At 31.8% G+C, this 25,883-nt stretch overlaps 8 protein-coding genes and 1 long non-coding RNA gene across 15 annotated transcripts; 5 read left to right on the plus strand and 4 right to left on the minus strand.

Moving 5' to 3' along the window:
- Positions 1–323: 323 nt before the first annotated feature.
- Positions 324–1,358, plus strand: LOC105214517 (ER membrane protein complex subunit 7 homolog). The gene is made up of 3 exons (XM_011188000.3): positions 324–864; positions 933–1,061; positions 1,122–1,358. Exons 1-3 carry the CDS (start codon positions 424–426, stop codon positions 1,236–1,238), a joined length of 687 nt encoding a protein of 228 aa, XP_011186302.2. The 5' UTR covers positions 324–423; the 3' UTR covers positions 1,239–1,358.
- On the minus strand, positions 636–2,653 carry LOC105214518 (exosome complex component RRP42). Its single transcript, XM_011188001.3, has 5 exons — positions 2,442–2,653; positions 2,183–2,379; positions 1,953–2,118; positions 1,601–1,889; positions 636–1,551 (listed from the first exon to the last, which is right to left on the minus strand). The coding sequence occupies exons 1-5, from the start codon at positions 2,496–2,498 to the stop codon at positions 1,370–1,372; spliced, it is 891 nt and encodes a 296-aa protein (XP_011186303.1). The 5' UTR covers positions 2,499–2,653; the 3' UTR covers positions 636–1,369.
- A 1,316-nt stretch (positions 2,654–3,969) lies between these two features.
- Positions 3,970–5,433, minus strand: LOC105214515 (uncharacterized). Of its 3 annotated transcripts, none has more exons than XM_011187998.3 (3): positions 5,277–5,433; positions 4,231–4,705; positions 3,970–4,170 (listed from the first exon to the last, which is right to left on the minus strand). In XM_011187998.3, exons 1-3 carry the CDS (start codon positions 5,277–5,279, stop codon positions 4,097–4,099), a joined length of 552 nt encoding a protein of 183 aa, XP_011186300.2. In that variant the 5' UTR covers positions 5,280–5,433; the 3' UTR covers positions 3,970–4,096. The 3 variants fall into 3 exon arrangements, with proteins under 3 accessions (XP_011186300.2, XP_054088803.1, XP_054088802.1); XM_054232828.1 differs by having other exon boundaries at positions 4,231–4,724; positions 5,277–5,360; XM_054232827.1 differs by lacking the exon at positions 5,277–5,433 and adding an exon at positions 4,772–5,179.
- Positions 5,434–5,635: 202 nt separating this feature from the next.
- On the plus strand, positions 5,636–7,375 carry LOC105214514 (charged multivesicular body protein 4b). Its single transcript, XM_011187997.3, has 5 exons — positions 5,636–5,938; positions 6,463–6,640; positions 6,707–6,804; positions 6,874–7,062; positions 7,128–7,375. Exons 1-5 carry the CDS (start codon positions 5,761–5,763, stop codon positions 7,166–7,168), a joined length of 684 nt encoding a protein of 227 aa, XP_011186299.1. The 5' UTR covers positions 5,636–5,760; the 3' UTR covers positions 7,169–7,375.
- LOC105214513 (carnitine O-palmitoyltransferase 1, liver isoform) lies at positions 6,896–17,225 on the minus strand. Of its 5 annotated transcripts, XR_008471657.1 has the most exons (12): positions 17,006–17,225; positions 14,000–14,179; positions 13,187–13,924; positions 12,567–13,105; positions 12,389–12,454; positions 11,057–11,116; positions 10,540–10,672; positions 10,218–10,466; positions 9,797–10,156; positions 8,809–9,701; positions 7,636–8,181; positions 6,896–7,542 (listed from the first exon to the last, which is right to left on the minus strand). XR_008471657.1 is itself a non-coding variant. In XM_054232825.1 (10 exons), exons 2-10 carry the CDS (start codon positions 14,138–14,140, stop codon positions 9,546–9,548), a joined length of 2,442 nt encoding a protein of 813 aa, XP_054088800.1. In that variant the 5' UTR covers positions 14,141–14,179; positions 14,602–14,837; the 3' UTR covers positions 9,337–9,545. The 5 variants fall into 5 exon arrangements, 3 of the variants coding, with proteins under 3 accessions (XP_054088800.1, XP_011186298.2, XP_011186297.2); XR_008471656.1 differs by having other exon boundaries at positions 6,896–8,181; XM_054232825.1 differs by lacking the exons at positions 6,896–7,542; positions 7,636–8,181; positions 17,006–17,225 and adding an exon at positions 14,602–14,837 and having other exon boundaries at positions 9,337–9,701.
- LOC105214512 (pre-mRNA-splicing factor 38) lies at positions 8,117–9,567 on the plus strand. Its single transcript, XM_011187993.3, has 2 exons — positions 8,117–8,576; positions 8,645–9,567. Exons 1-2 carry the CDS (start codon positions 8,254–8,256, stop codon positions 9,285–9,287), a joined length of 966 nt encoding a protein of 321 aa, XP_011186295.2. The 5' UTR covers positions 8,117–8,253; the 3' UTR covers positions 9,288–9,567.
- LOC128922432 (uncharacterized) lies at positions 11,396–20,860 on the plus strand. The gene is made up of 3 exons (XR_008471658.1): positions 11,396–11,746; positions 16,063–16,424; positions 19,919–20,860. It is a non-coding gene; the product is annotated as an uncharacterized LOC128922432 (long non-coding RNA).
- Positions 20,861–20,940: 80 nt separating this feature from the next.
- Positions 20,941–22,127, minus strand: LOC105214511 (translin). Its single transcript, XM_011187992.3, has 5 exons — positions 21,958–22,127; positions 21,806–21,893; positions 21,651–21,747; positions 21,449–21,564; positions 20,941–21,378 (listed from the first exon to the last, which is right to left on the minus strand). The coding sequence occupies exons 1-5, from the start codon at positions 22,030–22,032 to the stop codon at positions 21,050–21,052; spliced, it is 705 nt and encodes a 234-aa protein (XP_011186294.2). The 5' UTR covers positions 22,033–22,127; the 3' UTR covers positions 20,941–21,049.
- Positions 22,128–22,602: 475 nt separating this feature from the next.
- LOC105214510 (peflin) lies at positions 22,603–24,080 on the plus strand. Its single transcript, XM_011187990.3, has 4 exons — positions 22,603–22,760; positions 22,821–23,028; positions 23,379–23,522; positions 23,589–24,080. The coding sequence occupies exons 1-4, from the start codon at positions 22,749–22,751 to the stop codon at positions 23,813–23,815; spliced, it is 591 nt and encodes a 196-aa protein (XP_011186292.2). The 5' UTR covers positions 22,603–22,748; the 3' UTR covers positions 23,816–24,080.
- The last annotated feature ends 1,803 nt before the right edge of the window (positions 24,081–25,883 follow it).

Genomic DNA, 25,883 nt, shown 5'->3' on the forward strand with positions numbered 1-25,883 from the left:
ATAGTGATTGAATCAGTAATATCGATAATTTTTATTACAACAAAACATCGAAAACATTGTACTTGAAAAGGTTCTTTCAAGGTTTTAAGATGTGTAATCGATTATGATCATCATTGTCACGGTGATTTGCTTATGTAGATAAAATAAAAATAAAATAACTCTACAAGTATACTTAATAATTTTATTTTTGTCTGTTTTACTGCTAAATTTATTGTAACAAAATTGTGTAACTTTTTATTAGCAACATAATATCAAGTTTTATTTAATTCGGTGAAAATGGCAACGCTTGTATCATATGACTCGATATTATAAATATATCGATAAGTTAATATCGAAATTCATTAAAGTCAGCACAGTTTTCTTGCAATTCTCTGTCATTTATCAAATTATTGTTGAAGAAAATATATAGTGAAATTTAATAAGATGATTCGATCGAAAATAATATGGCTATTTCTGCCATTTATGTTAAGTATCAGCAATGGCGAACTGGTGATTGGACAAGATGATATAAGCGAGGAAATAGCTGGTTTTTTCACAATTGAAGGAAAAGTCTTTGCACCGGAGCCACAAAGTAAAGGGCAATCGGAGACTTCAATATCTATAAATGGTGGGGAATATAAGGGATTTTTAAGAGATGATGGTACATTTATCATAAGCAATGTACCCTCCGGCAGTTATGTGTTAGAAGTACACAATCCGGACTATTATTATGAGCCAGTACGTGTAGAGATCAATCCTAAGGGTAAATTTCGTGCACGCAAAGTAAACTATGTACAGCCGTCACAAATCATACAAGTGCCATATCCTTTAAAACTGAAGGCTTTTACTCGTTTCAAGTACTTCCAGACACGTGAGCAATGGAAGGTAAAGTGTAACAACTATTGATGCCATATAAGATCAATACCATTGACAATGTACTCTCTCGCCAACAGATTACAGACTTTTTGTTCAATCCAATGGTCTTGATGATGGTACTACCACTTTTAATTATGCTTGTTTTACCAAAAATGATCAATGATCCAGAGACGAAAAAGGAAATAGAAAATATTCAATTTCCAAAAGTAAGTACAAAAAATTAGAATATTTACAATGTTAATATTACATGCATATCGTTTGTATAGGTGAGTAACGAGATGCCAGAGATCAGCGAAATGATTACATCATTCTTCTCCGGCGCCAAACCACCCGAGAAGGAAAAGAAACCAATTTCATCCAAACAAAATAAGAAGCGGAACTAATACGCTACTACTAAATACGCTTCATTATATTAAAACTAAATTCCTATTATAATACGATTACGTATTGTTTATGGTATTACTAAGATCATCAAATAAATTATCATAATTCTTGGGTTTTTATTAATGCCATTTTATTTAAGAAAACCAATGGGATTTCGGTGTTTAGTGCCTACGCGCTCTTCTTCGAGTTTTAATGCTTTCACCAACTCATTATTTAAGTTCTCAGCGGCTGATATGCCCAGTAATATGCAATTGTGCATGGTATCCTTGTGTAGAGAACCTTCTCCAATGGTGTGCACGTTGGATGTATAATCTAGAATAATAAAAAGATTAAAAAGAAACATAGAATTTTATAAACGTACTTTTCCCATTTCTTTTCGAAACGCCAACTACAACGCTTGCAATGCTGCACTCTTCCTCCTCTGCTGAGGGATCTATCACACACGAATCACCAATTTTACACACTGTTACCAAAATAGGCAAATTTTCAATTTGAATACGTGTACAATCGTAGGGATCATCCGATATTAACAATTCAGCTTCTCCAGCATCCATAAGCGCCGCAGTCACACGTGGTATCTTTGTATTAAATAAAGCTGCTTTCGCTGCTAAAGAAACTGCATCGAACAAATTTCCTCCACACTCTAAAATCTACAAAAATATATAAAATACATAATTTTTATTTCTTTTAAATAATATTCCACTTGAATTTACCAAAATATCGACAAAAAGTTTCCAGCATTGCTGACCTGGTAGTATACAAAGTGTTTTCAAATCGAAGGCTTTTGGGGACTCATATGCATTTGTTAAAGTATCGGCCAATTCTAAAGCCAATTCCTCACCACCACGTCCTTCGAATTCCGGTGCCGCGTTTGCCGAACTAAATAACAAACATTTAATAAATTATGAATGGATGAAATATTTTTTTATATTATAATCATTACCAATCAACGAAAAATTCTATTTTCCCTTGGTCTGGTGTTAAATAATTTGGTTTATCAATTTCGGTTTTAATTCCAACCAACACATCTGTGTTTGCTAAGCGTAATCTAGCCGAACCACTAGCATTACTAACCAAATCGGTTTCTAGCTCCATGGGCCGATAATCTCGCCGTGAACGCCCATCGCAACGGAAATCTTCCTGGAAACTTAAAAATTTTAACAACTTTGAACATCATTTACAAAAAACAAAAACAAAAGCACCTCCACGCCGTGTAGTATAAAAGTTTTCTCTGCTTCACTTAATGAAATATTTGCCATTTTAATATTGCAGGAATACTCCAAAACAATATTTAGGCTTCAATAATAAAATTTTTTATGTTCAAATCTCGTGTTTATTATTATAATAATCAAAAGTATCAAAAAACAATGTGTAGAGAAGTAGTGAAACTCCAAAACCCACCTCCAGAAACTACTTTTGACATTTAAGCCAACATGGCCGCCTATGTTGAGCTAATTCATATTCCCCAAAAAGGGTTTCGCGTAATCAAAATTTTGTGTGTATTATTGTTTATTACCATTCGAATTTTTGGTATTATTATGATGTTAGTTAGTATAACAAAATTAAATTATATTAATTCTTCTTGATAGAAATGAATACCCAACATAAATATTTGAAAATATTGTATTTAATTGAAACGAGAAGATTTATTTTACTATAAGTGGGATTCTCGAAATAGCATTGTAATGCGATATGGTGTTAAAAGTTAGCAGTAATTTAAACAGTATTATAATCTAATTATTTTGAAGTATCTATAGATAAAATTGGGAATGGAAAATACAATTTATACATAAGTAAATATGCATATATATATTTTTATTATAAGAAATATGGAAAAATTGTATTAAAATGAAACCATAAACAACATATATGTGGTTTTGATCGGCCGTATGCAAAATACAAATCGATTTTATGCGCATTCATCAATGAATAAACATGGGAGAGTTCAAGCAGTTAATAAAATAACCCTTCTTATAATAATAACATAAATTTGTTATATTATCAATTTTATATATTTGTCTATATTTAGACAATGCAATATATGAACATATTTTTTTCTTTTAAAGATTAATTAAGGTTTTTTTTTTTAAATAGTGCAAAACTTATTTTCCAAGTTACTGCATTCGAATATAGAAATATTTCTCCCTTTTAAACAACTGACGCTAAATCATATAAATCATAAAAATATAAGATTACACTATATTTTCAAATGAGTACAATAAATTATATATTAGCTATATGAAATTAAATTCTGTTCATTGTGCCTTTTTATTTTCTGCCTTTTTTTGAATTTGTTCGTTTTATTCTTTTGCCACCCCATCCCAATAAAGTTTTAATTATGAAAAGCAAAAACAAGTAGAGAAACTGTCAAATAACTTACATGGGTAAAATGAAGCCCAAATAAAAGCTTTCCTTATTCTTCAATTTGGAAAGAGAACGAGGTGTTGCAACAATTAGAGAAAAAATGAACTCCTTTTTTATCGAAAAAGTATTTAATGCTTTCAAATAATCAGTATTTTTTGTACAACTTTTCAATAAATTTTGCAAAAATTCTACAATGCAACCATTTTCCGGTAAAAAGTCAGCCATCTTGGATGCCAAAGGAAACTCACCCCCGGGGACTACTTGACAACAAAAGATGTGACAACTATCGTGTTTCACCATATGTTTACATTATTATCGATGTTTTGTTATCGATAAACTACTTTAGATTTGGTAGGAACTGCAGTCTTTTATCCGTTAATTTAAATAAGTTTATTGTTTATTATATTATTTTACGTATTCAAGTCAAAAACGTAAATTCTTATTACTAGTTATTGTGTTACAATATTTTTAATACTTTAAACACTAACTCGGATTAGTCACGTCCAACAATAACTATACTTTTGTTACCGCCACATGATGTATCATTATATATAGCAAGTTCAATACCTGTAATGCAAATTCATAAAGGTTATTCCAATTAAAGATACAAACAAAACTGGAAATTACCTTCTTCTACTAACGATTTACATTCATTTATACTCATATCGGTATTATATCGGTTTTGCAGAAAGCCTTCAACGATTTCAGACCCACTGCCCGCAGCAGCAAGTGAAGTTCTTTCAAGGAAACCATTAGAATGTATCATGTATAATTGAGTGTCCTCTTTATAGTCCCATCCTGCCACTATTAAGCATGTACCATGGAGCTTTTCTCGATTCTTATAAATAACATTCCTTATCAAATTGGCTGCATCAAAAACCAACGAGTCTTTATGTGTGCGATATTCATACATTTTTAAATCATTTTTAATCATATCCAATTCTGTAGTAATACTACAACATCCACAGAATGCAGCATAGATATTTCGACTCAATTTTTCTATTTTCGAAAATTCTGAATGCAGAATAAAGGATGCTGCAGTTATCCGACTATCTGTTCCAAGAATAATGACATTTTCACTTCTAGCTCCGATTATAATAGTCTGCGGATAAAATAACACGCTTAAATAAATATAAATTAATAATGTGAATTATTAAGGAAATCTTACCCCCAAGTTCAATTTAATGACACGCCATTGTCATAACATGTATAAAATACAATCAATTATAAAAGGTTTGGTAAGTAGCGACAGCTAAGATTTGACACTGCGTTACAAAAGGTTGTATTCGCTGACGCAGAAAGGTTGTCAGAAAAGAGTGAGAAAGCTGTTTACTTATCAAACCTTTTATAATTGAAACATGTATAAAACATTAAAATGAAAACAAAAATAAGAGTTCATAAGAGTTTTGAAATTGTGTAGATTTTTTTTGCTAGTATAAGTTTTGTGTAGAAGATAATGACAATTTTTTGGATTTATAGCAAATGTTATATTGCTATTATTGCCGGCTATGTTGTATATAGGTTTTTCGTTGTTTTTGTGGGTTAGTCATCGGAAAAACACAGAATATTGAATATATTGTACAGAATATTATTATCATTTAGGCATCATCTTTTTTATTTTAATTTTTTTATCAGCACTAGCCACTATAAGTTCTAATTTAGCTATTACTTACCATTTTACAAATTATAAGCTAAAACACAAATTTAAACTAATAAAAAAAAATTGTTTGACAAAACGATTAACTTCACTAAATATTTCTATACTTCTATTGGAATGTATGCATATATAGTTGCCACATAATTACAATATATTGTATGGAAATTATTTAAATAATAATCGAATTGATGTAGTTACGAAGTGAACAAATTAAACTTCACATTTCTCTTTATGCATTATAATATTTAAATTTATTTTATAGATTATATAATGTTACTATTTTCGATAAAAAATCACTATTAAGTTGTTGTGATAGCTTATAGTTATCGTCAACACATTCAAAATGATATGGCAACAATGACGATGACGCACTCAATGTCAAAACGAAAATTATTTTTTATATAGAAGGAAAGCAGAAAAGTTACGATTATAGTAAAAATAACTCCAGATATTGATATTGTATTATTTTTAAGTGTATATAAAATATAAAATTGGGAAAAATGAGTTTCTTCGGTAAAATGTTTGGTGGCAAGAAAGAAGTGGCGCCCACCACGGGCGAAGCCATACAGAAACTTCGTGAGACGGAGAACATGCTTATTAAGAAACAGGAGTTTCTAGAGTCTAAGATAGAAGAAGAACTAAACATTGCCAGGAAGAATGCATCGAAAAACAAAAGAGGTGAGCGTTTTTTTTGTATTTCAATAAAATGTACGATTATTTTACTGTCTGCATTAGAACATTTAAAGAATGTTCATGTGAATTGCGTATTTTTTGCGGATTGTCAACAGAGAAGAAGAAATGACTCATTGTTGACTATTAAACATCTCTTTTTTGTCTTCTTCCATTTTCTTAAAATAATGCTACAACTGTGGGTACTATTCTTCCCATTCCGGAATTCATCTATTTCTACCAATGATTAGAACGTAATGTTAAAAATATAAAACAATTTTATAAATATATGTTACTTATGCACAATAATTATGTGTCCCAATCAGGAAATATCAAGGCAATTTGAAATTTTATCTGGCATTTTATAATGAACATTGGTGAATTTATTACATATATATGTATATATTCGTTTGCACTTATAGGGAAATTTAATATTAAACAATGTCTGATTATAAAGAACCCTATTTGCTTTTTATTATATTCTGCATCTATATAATTTACAGTACTCTATACTTATATCTTTTATATTTTAGTCGCATTGCAAGCGCTTAAGAAAAAGAAGCGCCTCGAAAAGCAGTTACAACAAATTGATGGCACGCTTTCGACGATTGAAATGCAACGCGAAGCCTTGGAAAGTGCTAATACAAATACAGCCGTTTTGACAACAATGAAAAATGCGGCTGATGCACTCAAAGCCGCTCACAAAAACATGTTAGTACATAAATACTTGTTTGATCTGTGCATAATTAGTTAATGATAATTTTCACTTTATTTTAGGGATGTGGATAACGTTCATGATATGATGGATGATATTGCTGAGCAACAAGATGTTGCCCGTGAAATCTCTGATGCTATATCAAATCCAGTTGCCTTTGGTTCGTATAAAAACAAAAACATTGAGATATCACTCGTATTCTATGTTTATCTCTATATTTAATATACAGGTGCTGACCTTGATGATGAAGATCTGGAACGTGAATTGGATGAATTAGAACAAGAGGAGTTCGATAAGAAAGTTATTGGTATACCAGAGCCAAATGTTACATTACCCGAAGTTCCAGCCGACGAAATGCCGGAGAAAATTCCCGAGAAAAAGAAAGCTACTGCACCTGCTACAACAGCACAGGAAGATGGTAAATTATTAGTTATCTGAGAATGATGATTTTAAATCTAATGAGTTTGTTTAACTGCTATATAGATGATCCGGACATGAAACATTTGCTTGAATGGGCTAATTGATGGGTTTATAAATCGCTTAAACCATTATGTGACAATTGTGTATGGATTAGCAACTTGAATTTAAATAACAAATGCACTGTGGTTGATTATTTTATCGTACGAAACAAAATGGAAAAGTAAAATAATGTAAACATATATACTTTACCAAATAATATTTCCAATCGCTTTCTAATGGGCAAAAATATTAATTTTTAATTTTGAAACACATATCGCATGTTTATATTTTACTTTGTGCTCGTAGAAATAGAGTTGTATTTTGAAGTCAAAATTGTGATAAAGAAAATGTCGGCACATTTACATATGTATTAATATTGGCGTATCTGCTCGTTTTTTGAATAGGTCATAGAATAAAACCAAATACGCTCTACCACAAACTGCAACGTAAACAATTAAAATTATCTATTATATTTTGTTGTTTTGCGTACTTTTAACAATGCGGCATATTACATATATATGCTCAAACTTACCTTAGTTTTTATAAAAATACAACGAATTAGTTTCAAATATATTTTATGAAATGTTTTCATTGCGAAATATATGTAATTGTAGTGTGCAAATTTCACAATGATTCCAATGCCCAATATCCAAAGGCTTCATAAACAATGTGACATACAACAACAAATATGTGCAGTTCAAAGAGAGCCACAATTTGTGAAATTTTCGATTTAATTTTATCATTTTACTGCAAGTAAATATATGTATGAGCTATTTCTAAAAAATATAAATTATTTTAATAATTTTGTTCCCATAATTGCAGTATCTATTTACATTTCAATTGATCCCCTTTGTTTACCTTTTTTTCTTTCTGTCAGTGCAAATTTAAATTTTTTTGTGCTGCCAAGGCCAATGAAAATGCACCAGAGTATTTAGTAGGAAATGATCTTGATATAGAGTTGTAAAATCAATCATGAAGTTTGTTCAGTTTTTCTATGCTGCCAATATGATCACATCTTAAGTCTTCGTTAAGTATTTGACACACATCGATTAAACTTATCGATAAATTTTGTACAACGCTATTCACAACCAAAACAAAATAGTCACATTAAAACAATAATGCAAAAGTAAGAAAGTTTTTAATAAAAATAATGGCAAATCGCACGGTAAAAGAAGCTAAAAATATCCATGGGACAAATCCACAGTATCTGGTGGAGAAAATTATACGTTCTCGCATTTATGACTCTAAATATTGGAAGGAACAATGTTTTGCCCTCACCGCCGAACTTTTGGTAGATAAAGCTATGGAACTGCGATTCATCGGTGGTGTTTACGGTGGTAATATAAAGCCGACACAATTTCTGTGTCTTACGCTTAAAATGCTACAAATTCAACCAGAAAAGGATATAGTGGTGGAGTTTATAAAGAATGAAGAGTTTAAATATGTGCGTGCACTGGGCGCGTTTTATTTACGGTTAGTTCATAGTGTGCAAAATATTAAATTATAATGAATAACATTAATATTTCTTTTCACATTTATAGTCTTACTGGCAGTGCTTTAGATTGTTACAAATACTTGGAACCTTTATATAACGACAATCGTAAGCTACGCCGCCAAAATAGAGCTGGACAATATGAAATTGTTCACATGGACGATTTTATAGATGAGTTACTCCGTAGCGATCGTGTGTGCGATATAATATTACCTCGTATACAAAAACGTGCTGTACTTGAGGAAAATAATGAACTTGAACCGAAAGTATCCTCCTTGGATGAAGATTTAGATGACGATGTAGTTAGCGATGACGATGGTGGTGGTGCAGAGCGAGATGATGACAAAAATAAATCATCTTCTTCGGCTAAGAAAAGATCACGTAAAGATCACTCACGTTCACGGTCGCGTAGTCCTACTGGTGCGCGTGATCAAAGAAGTGGTCGTGCTCGTGATTATGATACCGAGTTAGAAGATTACAGTAGACAACGTGAACGCGATCGTGAGCGTGATCGTTTTGGTGTTACTTCGACATCAAGCAGTAATCGACACTGGGATGATCGTTCAGGCGGCACAAATAATTACCGTAGTGGACGTGATGATTATAGAGATGACTACCGGCGTGATGATTATAAAGATCGGCGTTATGACAACCGCGACTCTCGAAATGATCGGGATAGAAGGCGGCACTAACCGTTTATTAATTAAAAATATTGTTTTTTTTTTTTAATTTTTTATTAAATTTCTTAAAATAAATTTAAAAAATAACGTCTTAAAATTGTTCACAATTTGTGAAAATCAATAATTTGACTTCATTGCTTTGACTTACGGTATACAAAAAATATAATTATGATACAAATCAACTATCATATTTTAACACTTACAACTAAGTTCTAAAAGTTCTAACAATAATTTCAGTATGCATGTAGTATTTACGTATGTATAATAAATTTATTTTACTAATTTCGCCTTATTTGGCTTCGTTGAGGCAGTCCCGTTGTTTGCTTTAGATTCTCCTTGGCATGATTGGTTTTTAAAATGCTCCTCAAACATTGCACGTATGTCGGCCAATGCTTTACAGATATTATCGCCAAAACGATGCACATCCTAAGTGATGAAAATAAAAAAAGATGAAATAAAAAAATTAAAAGCCGAAATAAAATATTGACTTTCGATCTTTATCGCATTTTGACGGTACTTACCGTCTGTTTGCAGTTTAATTTAGCTGATATGTGGAAGAATATTAAGTTTTCGCCCGCTATTATATACGACACACCGTAGCCATCGTCAGCGACTGGGCCGAAACCGCCACCAGAACTGATACAGTTTGGATGTTTCTTCAAATCCATTTTCGGCGTTTGCCCGTGTGGAGTTTGACTGGTGGACAAGCGCCACGGCTCGCTCAACACCTCATTGAGGAATGGTGAATCAACTTCTAGGTATTTAGAAACTACATAAAGACAAAACAGATGACGATCAATACCACGTCCACACATGGCATCTTGGTAGCCAAGCTGATGACGATCACATGCCTGCTGTAAAAGTTTTACGCGCTCCTCGCTCTAGAAAAATTAAGAAAATTAGAACAATTATATATATACATATACTATGGAATCAACTTACCGTTGTATTACTGTCTTCCATTGCTTTCACCCAAGCTGCTGATTCAATTGTGCAAGGACGCACGGTTTCAGTGCGTCCCTCACGGAATAAGCGTGTCATAGATGCTTCGTATGTTAATGAGAATCGACCAGCGTCACGGTAATAAGCTAATTGTAGTGCCATTTGTATATATGCATCAGGAGATAGGCGACACTTTTTCATGAAACCTTTACCGTACTGGTTATGTACCAGAATGCGTAGGTCCACATCCTAGTTGAATAATTCACAGCGTTGTAATATACATGTATTTAATATGTATGTATGCTAATATCAAGTAACTTACATTTATAAGCTTGGTAGCATCTAATGTCGCCTCTTCAATTTGTGGTTGCAAAGCTGTGAGATCCCAACTCAAACGTGTGGGCGATGGTGGTTGAAATTCGGGTTTTCCCTTTGTGTTACCAACCTCATCGTATCTAATATTTATAAATGAATAAGTTTTAAATATTAAATACATGTACAGTTTCAACGTATGTATGTATGTTATGATTGACTATTTAAGGCATTACATAGTTATTAGATGAAATTACATACGAACTACAATTAATGTTATTTACGTTAATAAACATGCGCAACAAACAGAAGTGGTTAGAAAGCGAGACAATTTAAATAATAAATGTGTAATCATTAGTTAGTTTTAAACATATGACATACAAATATAGATGACAATTACAAAACGAAGCACAATTACATATTATATAGTATAAGTGATATTTATGTTTGTACATTGATATTAACATTTAGTAGACAAATATAAATATGTGATGGTATTCATATACATAGGTGCATAAATCTATTACCCATATATATCATCACCGAAAATATATTCCCAAAGATGACCCATAACCGGTGCATCAGCCCTAAAACATTTGAAAAGAAATATTACTTGAAACAGCATTCAATAAGTTTCTGCATACATATTTACAATGGTTTCAATGCATTGGTAATGTAGGAGTATATGCAAATATTTACGTTGCAATATTGTCAATATTTCAATGATTTTTGCAAAGGAAGTATTTAACTTTTATTTACAATTATTTGTAAATTTGTAAACCACTTACGAGTGACAGTTGAAGTACATAATTTTTATATATGTATGTATTTTTTACGTTTGTATGTATGTGGGTTTGTAAAAATAGATAAATTTTCAATTTTCGCGTTCTGCATTCGATTTTCGATAATTCTTTGTTAATTTGGCTTCTAAATGGCATATATGCGAGAGTGTGGACAAGTAAATTGGCAAGATCGGCCATTTTAGTCTTTTATTTCATTTTGACAGATAAGAAGTTTGGATTTGCTACTTCTAGCATTTAAATAAAATTATTCAAGAATCGGTATTAAATTCATTGTAAAAAATAAAATTAAGTGCTCAACGAATTCTAAAAGTGTTAAATGTGGCAGATGTTTTATATTTGGTCACATTTATTCAAAACGAAATTCAATCGCAAAGTTCAATCACAATCGCAACGTTACCGACCGGAAAAGTCAAGGTCAGTGTTTTAAGATTTGAAGAAATTAAAGGAAGTTTTTAATATATGTCCAAACAGGAAGCAAGGAAGTAAGTGTTCACAATTTGATTATCTTAATGGTACTTAAGCAAAGGTATTATAAGAAACATCTGTATAGTTGAAAAGGAACTTATGAACGTTGGATTTGTAATTGTAATTTTTCGACTGCAACTTACTTTAAAGTCGCTAAAGATATATATAAAACTAATTATTTTAAAGTTGCCACAGTCTTAAAAATATAATATAATACCTTTAATACTGTAAGTGGATTTTTAAAGTTTTCATCATTATTGTGTTTATATATGTGCATACAAAAATATAAAGAAAAGGCGTTGAAATCATGCTGAAAAGGTTATACTTTTTGTTTTAAAATCGAAAAAAAAATCGAAAATGCTGTTTAAGTAAAATTGTAAGCACACAAATGTTTAAAAAAATAATAAATGTATAATTTCAAAGTAAGCTTGTCAGCAAACTAACCAACTACCAATTAGGTGCATGGAGAGTGTAAAATACAAGACCTTCACCAGTTTTAATTATTCAACAACAAATATAAAGTTTAAAACTTGCTAAGTCTATAAGACTTGCAGTTTATTTTCTACTGTTAACATATAGAATCTTGTTTACCCGTTGGTGGTCGCATCGTCCATAACAAGATTCTCCCATACGTGAGCCATTACAGCAGCATCGGCCCTTTTAAAAAGGTTTAATATTTTTACAAGTTGCAACGAAATCGTGTCATAGCAGTAGTTGATGTATCGCAATGTGTTTTGAAAATGCACAAAATTCAATAAAGCATACTTACCAAGTATGTTCGGCATTGAAACCCACACGGCCATTTGAACCAACACAAACGGTGAAGCTCTTGTCAAACCAACGATTGCAACCATTGCCATGTAATAATGTCTTGCCAAATTTATCCAATAATTCAGGATGCGCCAAATCAAATTCATATGCTTCATCATCCAATGACAGTACAAAGGCAGCAGACTCTACGAGGTTAAGTGAAACGCGATTTACGCCACGCGCAAAATGCGCATTACGTATTTCAGCCCATTTCGAACGATTCATTGTGGTTAACGCCGCCAAGTGTTCCTCACTGGGCAGCGGGGTGGCTTTGGAGTTCAGTATTTCTTCCATTTGTATTTGTATCTCACATGGACGCAAAATGCGACCTTTGTAATAGATAACCACCTTAAAGTAACGTCCTTTGTGCAACACAACAATATGATTGGAATCGCGATAGTGTACTATGCGGTCAGTTTCTAAACCGGGCACTCGCACCGTATTGAATGTGCGTTCATATTGCCACGAACAAAGCGGTATCATGCCTTGCACCATTATCTGTATTTTTGTGTGTGTGTGGTGGTAAAATAAATAAATGTAAATATGTGAAAAGCTTATGAATATATATGTATTGCTTACCGGCTGCAATTCTTGGCGTTCAATTGAACGTCTGAATCCCAACAACAAGTACACAACATTGGCTGCGCGCGCTGCTTGATTATTTGTTAAATTCATGAAAATCGCATCAGTGCCATAGAAGTTGCTGTTGATCATCAAAGGACTACGTCCGCGCAGATAAACATATTCCTCCCACCAATCGGAAACGTAATTGGTGGCCCACCAACTTTTCAACGTTAGATACCATTGTAATTTCTTGCCAATCGTGCCCTCAAATTCCTTGGCTAAACCCTCCATACGCGCGAAATTCTCATCATCCAGTAGAGGACGTACCGAACGTAAATACCGTTGCATTGTGTCGTGCAACGCGGGCACCGGTAGTCGCGGCAGTGAACCTTGAAAACTGTATAGCCCTGGTGTATTCCAGCTGGAGAGTACTTTAACTACACCCGCCCACACTTTGGTCTTCAACGACACTTTACTGCCCGGCGCTCGCGACTCATACATCCAACCTTTGTACATGAGCAGCAATTTCAGCGTATAACGCATTGTGAAGCATATGGAAAGCCAAATGATTAGTGCTGCACCAAAGCACGCTGTCACCTGCCAATTAACCGTATTGGCTGGCAGATGCACCAGTATTCTATGGACGAGATCAAATGGTACTGCAAAACCGGAGAAATGCAGACCCATGGCAATGGCCGTAATGAGCCATAGGCTTTGTATATGCGCCGGATAGACACCGTTACGTACGCCATTCTGTAAATAGAAATTGTATATGTTTTTTGTTGTTTTTGTTAAATGTTTAACGTAGAAAGTGCGCAAACAACTTACACGTGCACGTGCTATGCGTTTCTTCCATGAACGCACACCGGAATTCCAGACGAGATTTAGCACCTCCTGGTCATAGTTGATGTCGAAGCCTTCGTGGGTGATGGCAAAGGAAAATGCCACAGCAGAATGGGCTTCAGCCATTGTACAGGCAAATTAAGCCACTCACAAAATAATTTCAATCTGTGTGATAAAGCGTGGAAATAGAAATCGTTTAATATTTGCTGATCTATCTTATAAGCTCTGTCGTTCACCCTTAGACTTATGTAAATGCGATAGTGACTCGTTTGCAACTGTTACAACACAAAAATGACATTTTTTATGATTACATTGTTGATCACAAGGTTATCTTGCTTCTAACCTCAAAAACTCAACTGACAAATGCCTTAAGTAATTATTACTGATCTTATGTGTGAAAAGAATTTCGTAATCATAGGTAATCTGTTTTATTCTTGTATAACTCATATAATTTTATAAGCCTTTAATATTGCTTCTAATGCGCTTTTCTTCAAGACGAATGATTTTTGAATTTTTATTTTTTTTGCTATGTGTGTGCTGTGTTTTTTAAAACATGTTTTGTTCAATATAAAACAATAACTAATTACCGTTATTTCGAAACTTTGCCATTTTCGTCACTTTAGCAATTATGGTGAGGAAACAGCCGAATTGTATGCTACAATTTATAGTTTTTTAACGGCGGAACTAGGAAATCGGTGTGGATATGATGTCCGGTAAAGTGCAGAATCCATTAATAATAAAATATGCTAATTACATATCTTATATAACACTTGCAATGCTAAAATCTAATTTCCAACTTTTTTTTTTATTATTGTTCTTGTTATTGCATTTGTTTTTGGCAATTTTTTTAATAACAATCAAACCGAAATTACTATTTAATGCAGAAAAAATATTTAATCATTATTATTTTTGCATAAAACCGTTATCAGCGCGTTATGGCATTAAAGGAAACAGCTGATTTGCTTAGTATTGCTAAAATATATGCAACAATTTTACAATCACATACATATTTACAGTAACTAAAGCAGCTGATTTCTATTTCTTTCTAGAATAAACGTTTTCAATGCGATTATATTACCTGACCTATTTAGAGATACCATAATAATTTCTAAACTAAATAATCTAAATTTTTGATTTTCTAAATTTGAACAACAAAAAAATACAAATTAAACAACAACCCTCTCTCTCTCTCTCAGTATAAATTTTATTATATTTCTGTTTTCCCTACAAAAATAAATCATTAATTACTTTAATAAATAATAATTTGTAATTGGAAAAAGCGTAGTTGTTATGAAAATATCGTAGCAAATACGTAAATACATGTGCATATGTATGTAAACACAACGAAATTAACCGCGTGCTTTACTTTTCTCAATTGTTTGTTGTATCATAAAGTTGAAAGATATTTATTTATTTTTTTACCTCTCCGCTGAGTCAATACACATATGTACGCACATACAAATGCGTTCACACACAGTTACAGTTACTGCGCTTAATTTGTTGTGCACAAAGGTGCAAAGTCCAAATTCGTGTTTTTTTGCCTCCATCATCCACTCTTATTAGGTGGCGTTTTTGGAGAATATGTTTCTCTATTCGATTTCTTACATATACATACACATATATATAAATATGTTGCAGAGCGCATGTGAATGTTTGCGGATTCATTCATGCCCTGTAGTAAATAATGGCATTTGCTTAGAGGAAGGTCGGTAGTGAAGCTAAGCAATTGTAAATAACCACTTTAAAACGCAAAAACAACTAGTATTTTGCCTATATATATTTTTTATAGCAGCAGTCGGATATTTTTTTAAATAAAAAATGAAATATTGTTTAATAATGAACAAAAAAGCAAGCGTTTTGAGTTTAAAAAGTGAAAATTATAAAATATGTTGTCACAAACTTACAGTAGAAATAGTTTGAATCTAATCTTAATAAAATTGTTGTTGTTGTTTTTTTACTAAATTATGCTAAATTTTTGAAATATTTAATTTTAAAATTGTTTTATGTTTATTATAACTCTAATATTTCCAATATTAATAAATTTTCAGCACTGATCCGCGTCTCGAGATAATTTCTTCAACCTAACCTCAAAATACATTTCATGAAAAAAGGTTTAAATACCGCATAATTGTTGCTATTTTTTATTATTTGATTAATTTTTTCGGTAAAATTCTCAACAACTTTCCAACTGGGCACACACCTACCAACTCGGAGTGCCATATACACACAAATAAAACCCTAGAGTTTGCCTTTATTTAACTCTCTCTCATTAAAATCTCATAAACAAATTCAAAAAGCAAAAAAAAAAAGAAAATCAAAAACTACCAACAACTATAAAGCGAACCGGTTTCTTTAATAAACAACGAGCCCATCGCGCAGGCAATCGGATCAAAACATTCAACTGATAAAGGTATTATGCATATACATATGTATCTATATATACATGTACATATGTAAGTTTTTAAAAGTCATATGTATGCACACATGTATGTATATTTGTATTTACATTCGTATTTTGACTTGCTGTATATTTATTACGCAATTAATTTTATATTAAAATATGAATAGAAATAATTTCTAATGACTTCAACTAAGCACCTTTACTTAGTAGCAACACTATTATTAAGCTATGCAACAAACAAAGCCGCACACACATGCACAGACAAATATGTGTGTTTATAACTCAATATGTATACAAAATACATATGTATACACACACATTCAACATGTGTGACTTAGAAAACAAGTTAAAGTGCTTTGTTGTTGGTTCAAAACTCGGTCAAGTATGTTTGAATGTTGCATGTGTTTATTTGTCTAGTAGGAAACGGTAGAAAAATCACCACCAAACATATTCACACACACTAGATTCTGCATAAACTAGATTACATATTTAGAAGGTCGCAATTTTTTTTTTATTTTTGTTGCTTATCGCCGACTTTTCTTTTTTTTTGTATTTTGTTTTATTTGCATTTTACCGTTTTTTACACTTACGTCTTTTATGCGCCTCACTATCACTTTATTTCTATTAATTTTTATTTCCAATTTTCTTCAACTCTTCAATACAAATATGTCTGTGTGTGTATGTTTGCTTGTAAGTTCCACGTATTTTCTTTTCTTTTCAGTATACTTGATTTTCCTGTATTAATTCGTCCGTTTGCACTCAAAATAACCAACTTGATCGTTTGGCTGCTAAAGGCTTACTAACCGCCAGCGAAAATGCTTGAGTCTCTAGATCTTTACAACAAATATGTATATATAAATAAATATGTGTTATATATTTACATACATATTTACACATCACGTATTGCTGTAGAACTGTATGTAGGCACCCGTATATGATAAGCGCTGTTTGTATGTATGCGCGCGGGCTCGGCACATCAGCACTCTCTGTCTATTACCTGTTGTAGAAATTCGTGTAGTCCAGAGAAATGAGTAGTTACTTCTATACTACCCTGAATACGTTCAGCTGTAAACTGGTGCATTTCATATGCAACAGTGTTTATATGTGTTGGTGTGTGTTTATTTTTGTGTACGTGTCAGCCGTGTGTGGGCAGCTGCCAGTTCATAGACAAATCACAATTAATATTTGTAGACAGATAATTGAAACAAAATGGCGCAAAGCAATCAGCTTATAAATATTATTAATAAAATTGGAAAATTGAAAATATGCAAGATAACATACACACACTCATATAATATTTATATATGTATATTTTTGTATGAATATGACTTTCCCCGCTGGCCTTAACACAGTCTGATTTACTGTCTGGCATCCAACGAGTTCGTTTCTCCTGTTTGCCACTAAAATAGGCAAATATAAATACATACATATGTATTTGGAGTAGGAGTGTATTTATGTGTGCTCCATGTATCTTAAAATACATTCTATATGTATGTATTTAGTAGGCACATGGAATGAACTTAATGTGTTTGAAGCTTAAAAATAGTACATGATTATTTGCTGGGCACGATTTGCTTGCGAGAACTTTATTTGAAGATAGAGAAGCATAGAGTTACATACATACACTCTTTTTTACTTTTTACATACATACATATCTGTATACACACATATGTACATACGACGTGTGTATTTACAAATCCACTGAATTTTTCGTCTTCGAATTTTACAAACTAACTTGTGAAGCATGCTGAAGTATATATACATACATAAATACCTATAGGTACACACATGCGCTTTGCATATTGTTGTTTGTATGTTTGTATTTAAAACTGTTTGCATTCCTTTACACTTTTAGTAAATGATTGTTGATAAAAGTAAACAAAATTAAGCCTTGTTTTTGTAAAAGCAACTTAAAAGCTTTGGCAAATTATGTGCATAACTTGCGATTGTAAAAATATAAACATATACTTAATAATGTATGTATACATATATTATATATATGTTAACTGTTTAACTAAACTTCTTCTGTGGTTCAGCTCAGACATTAACCTACAAATGAAGGTTTTTACAATGTTTAAGCCCACTAAGAACACCTTGAAGATGTTTATGAGCAGAAGTACACTCGGAGGTTTGATAATAATTTTTTTTTATAATGTTATGCTTGGTCCCACTACCCCCCTGAGTGGCAGTTACGCGCTCAGTACAATTGCCTGCTGCTTTCCTAAAAGTACGGCGCATCTGCTAAAAGATTTCGACTTCCATTGACTTCATATTACCACAATGCACGTGTGTGCAAACATATTTACAATGTGCATATATGTAATTACAAGTTCAAAATACCCTGTTGAGAATTTTAGTGTCAGCTATTTTGGCTTTTGTACTATTTTTCCATTTTATCGGTTTTGTAATAAAATTTCATAATTTTCATGGCACCACACCCGGTTGGCACAGCTGTTAAAAAGGTACGGTTATTGCTTGTTGGTAGGCAGCCATGGCCAGTTAGATGTAAATATTGCCAGCTGAGTGACTGGAAAATAATAAATTTATATTAATATTTTAACAAAATGAAAATTAAAAAAAAATATATAAAATAAAATAACAAAAATATTAAATTAAAATATGGGAATATTAAATATTACTACATATATTATTATTATCGATTCAGTGAATTATCGAATTCAGTGTAAAATGCAACATATATTTTACCATACAATAAATTTTGATGTATAAAATTATTTATATTAAAAAATAATAACATAAAAATTAATATAAAATAAGAATTACCTTAAAAACTAACAATATTCCCCTTGAGTGCCTTTAATACACAGTAAAAGGCAATTTATAATTAATCCAACACTTAAAAATGCTAAAAATCCCAACTTAAACTTATGAAACTGTTGTTCCACAACGTGCCAGTCTAATTTACTGCAGGGTTTGTTTAGAAATACATATCAACAACAATAACAATATGTCGCATATTTTCAAAACGGACCAACGCGTACACTCTTTGAGAATCGCACTTTTGTGGTTTTCGCGCACTTGTTGCGAGAAGTCTAAACAACTGGGATGTATGAGTGGCTACTAGATATAGTATATACAGATCCACTAACATACAGTTGTGCAAAATATACATTTGTTAGCACAAACATACATATAAGACAGTAGGACTTTGAACTCTGACAAGTATTGTTTTTTCTGACAAACAAGAAAATAAACAAATTTGCTATGTTTGTACGTTTGTATATAAAAATACTGAAGCGAGGCAACGTATAGACATTTAACATGTATTAGTATTCATAACATGAATATCGCGGTTCACACATACTCTTTTACGTGTACATGTTTACATATGTATATGCGTACGATATATTTATTTGTTTGCTTGCCCTTACTTCGTTTTGGAGGTGTGTTTTTTGAAAATTATGGCACATGATTTACCAAAAGCGCACATTTTGCTTATCTAAAATGTAGAATAAATTAAATACTATTATTTTTTAATTAAGCGCTGCTGGACTTTGAAACCAAATTGCAAATCTTCGTGAATCGCTGGCAGATTTTTTTAAGGCCGTCGGAGGATTAGCTTTTATTATATACAATTTGTCTGTTCAACGCCCACATGCAAGCGTAGTGCCGCAATTTACAGTTAACGGAACCTGTTGAATACTATAATTAATTAAATTTCTTTTGAGAAACTGCAATGTAGATTTCTTTTAGATTTTTGAAATTTTATAATTTTTACTTTGAAAAAAAAAAAAAAAATTGTCGCATTGTAAATGTAATATATATAAATTATATAGTAAAACTAATGTAATTATTTATTATAAATATGTTTATTTAACTAATACATTCCAAGCCAAATGATTGATACATTCAAGTGCACGTTAAAGATCTTTGACCAAATAGCTTTCACGTTTGCGTATCTGCGTATCAGTCTAACAGCGCTGGTCATTGGCGGCTCGCTTACGCAAGCATCTTCGTGTGTGTGTAATCTTAAAAGTGACTAAAATTCACCTTGCACATACATATGTACATACCCACATATATAACGACCAGCCTTCTTATCGGTTATAAAGTGAGCACTGCTTCAATAAAATTATGACACAAGCAGACTATTGTAAATTATTTGGAAATTCACACATGGAGTTTTATAAAAACAAATCATATAATTATTATTCATCGGTTATTGCATTCATCAAACATACCCTAATAAAATAAACGAGTTGAATTTGAAATTAAATTGGTTAAATGTAAATTTAATATGATACAAATTTTGGATGAATGATCATATACAATTGTTTTCAGTGTAGCGCCGTAATGTATGCTATATTATTAAAAAAAAATAGTGTGTGGTAAATATGTTACAATCTGCCATATTTTATATTTCTTAATGTTCCACAATTTTCAAAAATATATTTTTTTTTCTAAAAGAAACTCTAAAAAAGCATACCTAGAAATTGAAGAAAAAAATTAACATTTTTTTTTTCAATTCTCTAATCGTCTCTGTGTAAAATCGTTAACACATCTCTTCTCTTGCACTGCAAATAGTCACATTTTTATTTATTTTTGTTTTAGTCCAATTAATTATCAGCATAAATTAAATTAAGTAGCAATTATAAATGTACGCCTTAAACATATTAGTTGGTTTCTGCTACATCTTCTACTGTTGATTGTGCCGTTTCGTTGCGCAATCCACGTATACTGATATCATAAACAACTTCTTCGATTTTTTTCACGTCATATTTTAAGGCATCAAAACGCTTGCGCAAACCATCATTTTTTAGATTTAGTAGACGAAAGCCAGAATTTAAATTTGCCATGAAATGTGAAATATTCAAGGGACGATCATAATCTCCCATGGTTACTGAGTTGGTGGCAAAGCGTGATAGTTCAGAAGCCATTTGTAGAATACCCATTAAATAGTCTTCTATGTCCAGATGAAAGCCTTGTGTGTGACTAACTTGCACTGTGGTAATTTGAGAAAATATGAACAAATATTTATGATTTCAATATATAGTACTAATCACTGTACTTACAGCCCAACATTTCAGCTACGGTCTCACGTTTTACCAGAAAACCGGCCTCTAAATATATAACCATTGCAATTAAAAAGACCAGACGCTGTGTTATGTATGTCCAGTGATCTGAGTAACTAGAATTATTACATATAAAATTATTATTTATTTTGCATAAAGAAATATCTATAAAATTGTTATATATGTCTGCCATTTTCCTTACCGGTAATACTGCCCGGCGGGAATGAGCTCTGACAATTGTTTGTAGACATCGGCACATAATGCTATCTGTTTACGCGCCGCTTGGCATGCACTATCAACTGTAAAGAAAATATGTTTATAGAGAACTCTCTTTAGTTTGCACATACGCATAATTACTCTTTGTTAAATCTGAATGAATCACTTGAAGTTGGATTGTAGCTTCTTTGGCCAAATGCTCGATTTCTCGCACTTTTACTCTGATATTCTGCAAAATACCGAATGTTTGTAAGTTCAAGCAGAAAATATTAATGGGAATTTGTTGCTCTCACCTCACGAATTTCCTGTTCATTGTCGATGTACTTCTGGTAGTTGGAAAACACTTCTAAATTAACAAAATTTGCCATATTTACAAACAATTAACAGACACTAACAAAAGTAGTAATATAAGTTTTGATGCGGTTTACAAGTTGTGGTACAAATGAGAGAATTAGTGATGTGTTATAGCAATCGTCAAATCAAATCTAACACAAAATTAAGATTTAATCGATTTTTACTTTTCATGACATCAAAATTATTAACATTTACCCAGTACAATTTGATTATCTCACTTTTTCATTAATCTAATGAGAATATTATAACAATTATTATCATAGAATAAAACTTATAAAGGGATTTCAACGTATTTAACGTAAAATTTGAGTTTATGGTACTTTTGCGCAATACTAAGCACTCGATTATTATGGCAGTACTTACCACAGATTGACTCAGAGGATATATTTTAAAATGCTAATGAAAAACTTATTTTCGAACCACAATTTCTACTTGCTGAAGACATCTTCTAATGAAATTTCAACATAAAATATACACAATTCATATGTTTTGAAGAAACAACACATTTAATCTTAACTTAAACAATATAACATTAACGGATTAAATTTGACCGACCCAGCTTAATAGGAGTGCAGCCAACTCAACGAAATACGTTCCACAACTTTTTTTAGTTTTAATTTTAATCACTTGCACGCAACCCTATATAGGAAATTTTCGGCATAAACAATTGATTTGCAAAGTCCATCCGATAATTTAAACAAATAAAATAATTATTAATTGATTGAACATTATGTCTTTCGGTGTAAGTAAACAAATATATATGTTCTGGTTGGAAAGGTGCAAATAATTAACATTATTTTAGGGCGATTATCCTGGTGGTTATAATCCTTACTCTGCCCCGCCCGGTGCCTATCCGCCACAGAATGCCCAAGTTTCGCCACAGGCACAGCAATGGTTCAATATGGTCGACCGCGATCGTTCAGGAAAAATAAATTCCACTGAATTGAAAGCAGCACTGGTGAATGGACGTGGTGAAAACTTTTCAGATAATGCTTGCAAGTTAATGATTAGTAAGTAAATAATTGAATATAATATAATATCGGGCAATCAGAAAGAATGAGACAGGCTAATATTTGTTTATTTACAAATCGTACAGTGCCGGAAGTTACGTTTTACTTAACCCTAACAAAATTACTGTATTTTATTTTGTGATTTAACGTTTATTAAAGATCTAATCGAATTTTTTTAAAAATGTTTGTCAGTATTATATTAAGAATAAGAAATGTAATCGGAAAAGAACAATAAATTGAGTTAAGAAAAATAGGGTTAAGTCTTTGGGCTCAATCGAAATAATGATTAATTAACAAAAGAAATAATTACACAAATGACTTGACTTTTAAATTGTTCTTATCTTTTACAGGCATGTTCGATAAGGACGCTAGCGGTACTATTGACATTTATGAATTCGAAAAGCTTTACGAGTACATAAACCAATGGTTAATGGTATTTAAAACCTATGATCGCGATGGCAGCGGCCACATAGATGAAAATGAATTAACTCAAGGTAAACAAATTTACTATATCAATTATACAAAATATAAGCTTACATATTATTTCTTTCTTTAAAAAGCATTCACCCAGATGGGCTTCAGATTCACACCAGATTTTATACAATTTTTGGTTAAAAAGAGTGATCCAAGAGAGCATAGAGAAGTCTCCGTTGATCAATTTATTGTACTTTGTGTGCAAATTCAACGCTTTACTGAGGCATTTAGGCAACGTGACTCGCAACAAAACGGCACGATAACAATCGGGTTTGAGGATTTCCTTAGTATTGCTATTGGATGTTCCTATTGAAAATAAGTGAAAGTTAAACAGTACAAATCTCAACACAGTCCGTGTAATATATTCCGGAAAGTATGTGTCATTCCGTAAAGCCCTTGAATAAACCAACATAAAAATACAGATAATGAACAACATTTTTATTAATCTCATTAAATGCACGTTGTTAATCCAATAATTTTAAATAGATAAAACTGTGTATGTATTATTTTATGTATACCTTTGCCTTGTAACTTATAAACAGTGTGTTTGTAAATACTATTAAATCAGCTAGAAGCAAAATATCATGTATTTTTTATATCGTGTATGTACATTAATGTCGTAACAAAAATTGTTTATATTCGGCAGCGGTCACAAAATGCGAATTTTAATGAAATCTTCATGAAGACAGTGAGTTACAGAGTGGGTCGATTGCTTTATAAATTTTCTAGTCTATCTCCCACCGCAGTTAAAAAATGCTATTTGAGTTGAGTCCCACACTCATGGAAAGACAAGACCTTGTTGAGATCCTTGAATTATGTTTATATCAAGTACCACCCGAGATATTATTGGTAAACTCGCATGATATCGCCGGAGCAGCATGAGAAAGTTGAATATTAATAGAAGGAATAGATTGTTAAAAAGTAATCTAATGATCTACTCGCAACAAAGTTGCTAAGAGAGTATTATAGTTTTGTTAAAACAACTTTTGTGTGTAAGTCATATAACTAAACGAGTTAGATATAGGGTTATATATATCAAAATGATCAGGCGAGACGAGTGAAAATCTGGATGTATGTCCGTGCTAGCGATAACTTGAGTAAAAATTAAGATATTTTGACATGGATTGAAAATGGGCGAAATCGGACCATTGCCACGCCCACAAAATGGCGAAAGCCGGAAACCTATAAAGTGCCATAACTAAATCATAAATAAAGTTATGAAAGTGGCATTTGGTACAAAGGATCATACTAGGGAGGGGCATACTTGAATGTAATCTTTTTGAAAAGTGGGCGTGGCCCCGCCCCAAATATATTTTTTGTACATAACTCGCAAACTACTTAAGCCGCATATATAAACCAAACTTACAGTGCCTAAAGGTAATTTTTCAACGAAAATATCGGTAAAGCCCTCAAATATTTTAATGTAATTCAGCGGGAACTTTTTTCTTCTAATAATGTGTCTCTGTACCAAAAATGGTTAAAATCGGGTATTAACTCCCCGTAGCTCCAATATACCTAATTATTGGTTTTTCAAAAATATGATGGTAATTGTTCCGCATATTTCGGTTAATATGTGAGATATCTTATCCAAAATAAGTGAGAATATAGCCTTGTATACAGTGTATGTTGGTGGTGAAAATTAGTGAAATCGGTTCAAGAATTACCTCAGCCCTCATATACTTTATGTTGATTTTCGTTATTCTATTTTACTTTATGTCGAATATATGGGTTAGATTGTGTGTTATCTTCTTAAAATTACATCAGTAAATTGCGAAAGTATGAAATCTTCGGTTGCACCCGAACTTAGCCTTACCTTCCTTGTTTTTGTTTCGGTTCTCCAAGTGGTTCTGTAACTGAAGGTGAAAATTAAATTATTATATAATATCAACAAATGGAATTTCCGCCTAAAAATAACTAGATTATTTTTTTTTGCACTTTATTAAAGATGTTTCAATAAAGTTATATTTATTTGCGGCATACTAACTTAGTGAGATTTACATATGTATTTGGTTGTATTTTTTCAATCTTAAAGTCGTAGATACATACACCTAAGTGTCTTGTAGATATATAAAATCATATAGTTTTTTTTTTTAATTTTGGAGCGTACAATAAAAATTGCGTAAATGCATGTTTGCATTACATTCAGTATACATGTATGTATGTATGCATGTATAAATGGAAACGTTTTTTTTTTTTTGCGCCATAAAGTGGCTATTTCAGTCTTGGTTGTTAATAAATAATAAAAATTCAGTCAACATTTTTACATAGAGATCACTTAAGTTTAAATAATAGCGGTTATAACATATATACATATATATTTAGTGTATGCAATACATATGTATATATAATTTTTAGTTTATACTTAACAATTTATAGTCGTT

This window comes from Zeugodacus cucurbitae, chromosome 6 (genome assembly GCF_028554725.1).
Source record: "Zeugodacus cucurbitae isolate PBARC_wt_2022May chromosome 6, idZeuCucr1.2, whole genome shotgun sequence".
NCBI lineage: Eukaryota > Metazoa > Arthropoda > Insecta > Diptera > Tephritidae > Zeugodacus > Zeugodacus cucurbitae.